This window comes from Chrysochloris asiatica, unplaced genomic scaffold (genome assembly GCF_000296735.1).
Source record: "Chrysochloris asiatica unplaced genomic scaffold, ChrAsi1.0 scaffold00036, whole genome shotgun sequence".
NCBI classification, from domain to species: Eukaryota; Metazoa; Chordata; class Mammalia; order Afrosoricida; family Chrysochloridae; genus Chrysochloris; species Chrysochloris asiatica.
In genome coordinates, this window is record NW_006408554.1 from 10,341,333 (window position 1) to 10,349,421 (window position 8,089).

The window sequence follows — 8,089 nt, forward strand, 5'->3', positions numbered from 1 at the left end:
TGTTCTTCCTTTTTGGTTTTCTGATTCCAGAACTTTGCACATTTTGTTGTAATATTTGGCTTTATCTTCTTGAGTTGTTCTTTGAGATTTTCTGTTCAGCTCTTGTACCTCCTCATTTCTTCCATTTGCTTTAGAGTAGACGCCCTATTTTTGGAAATCACAATCACAAGGAAACTGTTGGGTTGTGGACTGGACCGTTATAATCCACAGAATTTTCATTGGTTGATTTTTGAAAATCGCTACGCCTTTTTCCCTACTCTGTTTTACTCTGAAAGCTCTACTGAATTCTTTTCAACATCAAGGTAACAGGAAAACTTCCATTACAAAAAAGAGGCGGCTGTACCTGAAGTACTCTGAGCAGTAATCAAACATGGGTCTCCCAAAAGGAGCCAAGAATTCTATCACTGAAAAATCACTGGCCCCAGTCCTAGTCTCTTGCTGTGGTTGGTGCTAAGCGCTGTCAAGTTGGTTTCAACCCATAGTGACCCTGTATACGGTTTCCGAGGAGTGGCTGGTGAGTTTGAACCGCAGACCTTGCAGTTCAAATGACCATGGTGTCCAATGTTTATCCTACAGCGCCTCCCCAGGACTCCTTGTTGTTCTTGTTAAGTGTCCTCAAGTCGGTTCCAACTCATAATGACCCTGTATAGGATTTCCAAGGAGTGGCTTAAACCACCAACCTTGTGGTTAGCAGTCCAGGGCCTATATTACAGCACCACATCAGGAGTTCATGGTAACTTAGATTAGGGCAAATTTAAAGGTAGAATTATAATTTATTCTTTGCATAGTACTACAGTAAAATTCCAACCCTCAGAACTAACTAGAATTCTAATTTGCCATAACTGACAACACATCACAGATGACAAATATATCTACTTACTTGCTTTTTTGTTATTTTTTAAACATATTCTTTAATGAATCATGAAACCATAAAGTTTTTTTCTAGAATGAATCTAAGTTCATGTCATACCCAGTTCTTTCTTTTTTAGAAATGAAGAAGTATATGCTCAGAGTAGTAAAGTAGACTTAAAATGAAGTTCAACACCACGTAATCAGAGAATTAAAGTAATAACTTCACAGCACACCTATTGAGCCTTGCATCCCTTTTTTACTACTCAGTATTCAGATTGTGTAATTATTTATCAAATTTAAGACATAAAAATGAAAATCAGGATGAACAGAAACCTAGAGCCTATCAGGTCTTGATGGAGACAAACTTCTCAGGCTGAGGTAAATGTCAATGAACTCTGAAATTGTGTATGTAGAAACTGTTAAGTTGATAAATATTTCATTAGGTATATTTTTACCACAATAATCAAATGAAAAAAATATATCAATTAATTGTCACTGTATTTTAAAATAATAATGAAAGTTTGCATTTTTCTGAATTGATCTCACTCTTCAGCATTATCTGGGGAATGATCTCATTCAATAATCTTAAATCTCCACAAAGTGTAAGGCACCACAAAGCTACTTTCAGTCTGGTTTTTGAGTAAAGTGAATGTACCTCCCAGCCTTCAATGTGAGACTGCCATTCCTCTAAAACTTCTAATTTTTCCATCTGTCTCTTGGCCTCATTTATGTTGGAGCAGACAGCTTTCATGGCTTGGAGGGCCTCCGTCACTGCGGCATAGTCACTGTGTTTCCTGGGTGTCCGTTTCAACAACTCCTGTTTATACACACACACACACAAATAAAACCAGATTGGTCTTTGATCTGCAGTTTTCTGGCACAGCAGATTCTGACTGACCAGGAAATGAAAACTGCAAAGATCATGAGAGAAACATGCATAAGTTATATCACAACCTTCACCAAGATTAAGATCAAAACCCAAAAGTCAAGTCAAGGTTACCCTGATAGACATTTTCTAATCATTCTAACTTTTCTCTTAAAATTGTTTTGTAGTTAAAAAGTAAGTTAGGTTTCTCCTGTCAAATCCTGAAATAGCTCATTGATTATTGTTGTTGTTAAGTACCAGTGAATCGGTTTCAACTCACAGCAACCCTATATAGGGTTTCCAAGTTGGTGAGTTTGAACTGTTGACCTAGTGGTTCAAACTGACTTTGTAATCCAGTGCTTTATCCTATAGTGCCACAGTATTTTTTTTTTTTTTAAAGTTTGAGCTTTACTCTAACAGTGTACATACTTATCACATGTTATATATCTGTGCCATTACAGAGTCTTAAAAAGAATAATAAATCTTTAGATAAATGTGTTCTATTATATCAAAAATCATTTAAATACCTTATTTTCTAGGAATTTTTGAGAACCTGTAAAAACATGATAAACCAAATTTTAAGTAATATCTTATGTTCCAAGAAAATTAAAAAAAAAAAAAAAAAAAGATAAACTTCACAATACTCCATTAGTAAAAGAGCAATACACGCTGTTTTCCTCAATAATTCAAGTACATTCTCGGTGGTCAATGGACTTAATAATTTTCTTTTTGCCTTTTTCAGGTTTTACATTTTTTCCAGTCCGGATCCTGGAACTAAAGGTCACTGTTAATCTTTTAAATAAATAAAAATGTCATGTTAGTTAGTTGTTGTTTACAAGCACAAAATAAAACATGTTCACCCGCTGTCTAGACAGTTGTGACCACATTGCTTTATAATTAGTCATTTGTTTCTTTACTACTGTTGCCATCATAGTGTTAGTAACACAATTACAGAAAACCTGAGGCAATTCTTTAAAAAGAATTTTCCTAATTCTCTATAGACAATAGGAAAATAGGCAGTTGCTTTCCTCTCTTGAGTTCTGTGACTGTTGAAAATTCTGCCGTTTGAACCTGTGTCCTGTAAATTCACATTGTTCTGCAGAGTTAAATGCACTCCAAAAGACGAAAATATATTATCATTACTTCCAACACAAGTTTTCGAAATGTATGCTGGATCACTAATCTACAAAAGTGACATGTGGACTGTCCCAGAAAATTCTAAGGAGAAATAACATGTGCAAATTATGTGAAGTAGTCAACAAATTCTAAAGGTCATGAGGTGGACCCTTTGGGATTGTGGAGCTGGGTGATGAATTTGGATGATGTGAATGAGTGAGACAAACTCCTAAGTGATAATCTTTAGACAGCTGCTTTTTATGAAACACATATTGATTGGACCATCCAATAAATTCAAATTCCACAAATGATCTCAAGTGTTGTTGTTGTTGTTGTTGTTTTCTCTTGGCACTGTCATTCCATATTTTATCATTTATTGTCCCATGTCATCCACAACACTCCTTTTCAAAATGATTTAAAAACCAGGCTCTGAAATAATGCAAATTTTGCCTTAACTCAGAAAACGTAGAACAAAACTCAAAATTATGAAAAAAAAAAAAAAAAGAAAGAGCAGGCTTACTAATCTGAAACAGACTGGAGGAGCCTGAGACTAGGACCCTAAACCCCATTTCAGGTCTGGAAAGGAACGCACCTGTGGGACCCAATTTTCAGCCAAGCAACAGATAGCTATATGGGAAGGGGGCAGGGGTGGGCTGAGAGGACAACAAATGCTTTGCTAGGTGCATGCTAAGTAAGGTGTATGCTCACTGTAATGGTCATTCATAATCAAAAGGGCAACATTTGTGGAGAAGGGATGGGAAGGTGGGTATCATGGAAATAGGAAGCATAAGAGGGAAGTGGGATAACTGCAGTTGCAGGGTTGTTGTTGTTGTTGTTATGTGCCGTGGAGTCGGTTCCGACTCATAGCGACCCTGTACAGGGTTTCCGAGGCTGTAAATCTTTACGGGAACAGAAAGCCTCATCTTTCTCCCGCGGAACAGCTGGTAGTTTCGAACTGCTGACCTTGCGGTTCGCAGCCCGATTCTTAACCACTACGCTACCAGAGAGGGTGGCAATCATGGAGATGAAACAAAGTGTATGATTTGTTGAATGTAAAATGGATGATCTTGTCTGTAAACCTTCACTCAATTCACAATGAAAAGTTAAAAAAATTGTTTTGCCTTAACCATACAAACATTAGGAGCACTAATGGCCCAGTGGGTTAAGAACTGATCTCCCACACACTGTTCAGTCATCGAAAGATGAGGCTGTCTGCTGCCAGAAAGATACACAGTCTTAGAAATCCTTGGCTAGAGTCACTATTAGTCAGCATCATCAAGTCAACGGCAGTCGATTTGGGTTCTTTGATATATAAGCATTATGAAGTCACTATTATAAGAAGAATTTTTTTTTTAATTTCTGTAGGCAATATCCAAACAGATGAAGAGCACTATAAATTGATTGTAATGTACTCATAGGAAGCTATCTTAAAGGCGCCATCTGAAACTGGTGCATTTACTCTAAAAGAAATTCAAAAGAGAATATGGGAAAGCACTAAAGCCTTTATTCCCATAAGATTTGTTTTCTACCCTACACATAAATTTAGTCCAAAAATTGTTTCCAATAAATATGGTCTGCTTGTCCCTTATAATGCCAGGATGTTTTAAAGAGAATTCAATACATGATCATCATAACAAATATGCAAGCTTAAAAAATAATACTATAATAAAACAAACAGATAAATTACCTTCAAAAGGAGAGGGTATTTGCATATTCTTTGTATTGGTGTTACTAAATATCCTTCCAGGGGAACATCTGTATTTTTCCGTCCTCCAAGTAGCATACAGTTCTGGGTGAAAATAAACATGTTTTATCATATCTTTAAAACCTGAAGCTATGAAACTTTCTTCTACTATAAATTATCTGTTAAGAAATTATTAAAGCATCTGTCTCGATAGTTTCTCCTTCTTAGAAGAGCATATTAAGTTACAAATGATATTTATACAGTGAGAACGAGGAATACATTTATTTACCTTTCATATTAGTTACAGAAACTAAGATGTTTTCAAATCCATAAAAGTTTTGAATCTATGCATTAAAAATGAATTTACATATTTAGATCTTTCATATTTGAAGTATCAAATAGATACTCATATTTCTGACTATGAAGTCTAAGGGAAAAAAATAGAGATAGAGAAACATATGTGTGGACAGGTAAATAAAAGGACAGATGGATGGATGGATAGATGGTAGATGGGTTGATGTATATATATAGAGAGAAAGAAAGACAGACAAACAGATTCATAGATAGATACATGGACATCTAGGTATATAGATAGGCTGACTGATCTTGCTTTTAAAAGGAAGAAGCGTTGTAGAAGAAAAGGCATAATAAAGAAAGCTGGGTTCTAACCCAGGCTCTGCAAAACAGGCGGGTTTTACCAAGTGATCTCCAAGTCACTTTAAGCTTTAGCATTTTGTCAATGACCAAGCCAATACCTACAATTCTGCCAGCCTGATGTACTGGTCCCACTTGGCACAAGTGGCAAATTGGCAAATTAGCTATAATTTTAATTTGGATAAATTTTAACAAGCTATAATTTTAACAGGGTACTTGTTGCTGTTAAGTACCCTCTAGTCAGTTCCAAGTTATTGCAACCCTGTATAGGGTTTCTGAGGAGTTGCTGGTGAGTTTGAACCACCAATCTTTCAGTTCAAGTCTATCTTAAGGTTGAGAGCTACCAGGACTCCAACCTGGAGAGTAAGGACAGAAATATTCTGTTCTTCTGGCTAACTGATGGGGAGGCTGTGCAAACATGCAGTGAGGACCTGAGAGGGCACCACAGACTGAGAAAGGCAGGTCACAATTGAAAACTGCATGCCCCACACTCACACAGAGGCCCAAGCACAAGATAGGGAGCAATGTTACAGTTGTTGCTGTTGTTAAGTGCCATTGAGTCGGTTCCGACCCATAGCAACCCAAGGAGCGACTGGTGAGCTTGAACCACCGACCTTGCAGTTCAAATGGCTTTGCAGTCTGGCGTATTAACCCACAGTGCCACATAAGGACTCCAATGCTAGAGTACAGCCTCTGCAAAACCATTGGCTGACCACTAAGCTAAAGGGCAGCCCACTAAAGTCTAGGTAAGTTATAAAAACTAAAATTTAAAATTTAAAAGTATAAGTAGAGATATCTGCACTCCACAGAGAAACATACTCAAGGTTTTTGGGTGGCACAAAAGATTTATACTTGATTGGTAACCAAAATGTTGGCGATTCACACCCACCCACTGGTACCCCAAATAATCAGACCTGGTGACCTGCTTCTAGAACAATTACAGCAAAGAAAGCCCTATAGAGCAGTTCTACTCTGTAGTATAAGGAATGTCCAAAGTCACAAACCAATAATAAAAGTAAAGTCAACAAGAAAGACAGATTCTGCAAACTAAATCCAGGCAAATTGTTAAAAAGAAAACAAACAAACAAACAAAAACCTGCAGAAAAAGCAACAATAACCAATCTCAAGGAAATAAATATTAGAACACAGAGTTGCTACAATAAATTATCTAGAATGTCCAGTTTCCAATACAATAAATTGTAGACATGCAATGTAAGAGGAAAGTGTGTTTCATATACAGTCAACAGACACTAACTTTGAGTACACACAGATGATGGATTTATCAAGTGAGACTTCAAAACATTTATTGTAAATATGTTCAATGAATTTTTTTAAACCTTGTTTGAAGATTAAAGGGTTATTTGTTGATAATGAAAAAGTAAACTGGAAATCTTTGAGGAGTGTGTCTGTAGGATAGGACACAATTCTTTGCATTGTCTTTCAGGACCAACCACAGGTAATTATGAGCCATAGGCTTTACCTGGCAGACATCCTGGGGGGAGCTGACCTCCCCACACCAGACTCAGTGCACAGCCAGTACACTGAAGTTTTCTGGAGAGAGTACCAATCATGGTCTTACCTTGTGCCCCAAATGCCTCACCCCAGGATAGCCATTGTTATACACAGATCTGCATTCCTAAATTTGTTGTTGTTAAGTGCCATGGAGTCTATTCCAACTCAGGGACCCTGCCTAGGGTTTCTGAGGAGCCACTAGTGAGTATGAACCACCAACCTTGCATTTCAAACAGATCTTTCCATCCAAAGCATTAAGCAGCAGCTGCACACCAGAATTTCTGGAGGCCTCCTTATTGGGGAATTGTGCCTGAGACACTCTCCTTCACTTGGACTCAGAACTTCTGCATTTCTGGCTCTTCCTCTCTTTCTTCCACCAGCCTGTCCTTGTTGTTGTTAGGTTCAAACTCTTAGCAACCACATGTAACAACAGATGGAAGCAATGCCCAGTCTTGTGCCATTCCTCACCATTTCCATCAATAAGTACTTCAAGTTTTCTGCATTTTAATCAAGCTAGGTTCTATCATCTGCATACTGCAGGTTATTAATAAATCTTCCTTCAAATCTAATACCAAGTTCTCATTCATGAAGCTCAGATTCTCAGATTATTTGCTCAGCATAAACACTGAATTCATAGGGTTAAAGGATATAGCCTGACATGCACCTTTCCTGATTTTAAACCACAAAGTAACCTTCGCTCTGTTTAAACGACTGCCTCTTAGTCTATGTTCAGGTTCTCCATGAGCACACTTCAGTGTTCTAGAATTCCCATTTTTTGCAATGTTATCCATAGTTTGTTATGATCTACACAATCAAGTGCTTTTGCTTAGTCAATATGACACAAGTAAACATCTTTGTAATATTCTCTGCTTTCAGCCAAGATGTATCTGACAACAGCAGCAATGTCGCTTGTTCGACATCATCTTCTGAAGGAGCTTGAAGTTCTTCTGAATTTGGCAGCTCACTTTTAATTTACTGCTGCTTTCTTTCAAAAATTATTTTCAGTAAAATTTTATTAGAGTGTGACATTAAAGATATTGTTCAATAATTTCCAAATTCTTCCAGTTGGTTGATCAAGTAGCTAGCGATCTTCCAAATTTCTTGGCATACAACAATAAGCACCTCCAGTGTTAAATACATTTGCTGAAATATCTCAATTGGTATTCCGGCAATTCCTACAGCCATATTTTTCACTAATGTCTTCAATGCAGCTTGTATTTCTCCCTTCAATACCATCAATTCTTGATCATATACTAGCTCCTGAAATAGCTGAATGTTATTAACCAATTCACTGACTCCTACATATTCCTTCCATCCTCTTTTCATGCTTCCTGCATTATTAAGTATTTTGCCCATAGAATTCTTCAATAATACAACTCAAGGCTTAAATTTTTTTGTCAATATTT

General features: G+C 37.0%; 1 protein-coding gene across 1 annotated transcript in view; it reads right to left on the reverse strand.

Moving 5' to 3' along the window:
- PREX2 (phosphatidylinositol-3,4,5-trisphosphate-dependent Rac exchange factor 2) overlaps positions 1 to 8,089 on the reverse strand; it is a 482,194-nt gene that overhangs the window by 317,641 nt on the left and 156,464 nt on the right. Inside the window, exons 5-6 of the mRNA XM_006860035.1 lie at positions 4,521 to 4,622; positions 1,508 to 1,669 (exon numbers count right to left, since the gene is read on the reverse strand). Coding sequence (XP_006860097.1) covers positions 1,508 to 1,669; positions 4,521 to 4,622 — 264 coding nt within the window. The remainder of the gene's footprint in view (positions 1 to 1,507; positions 1,670 to 4,520; positions 4,623 to 8,089) is intronic.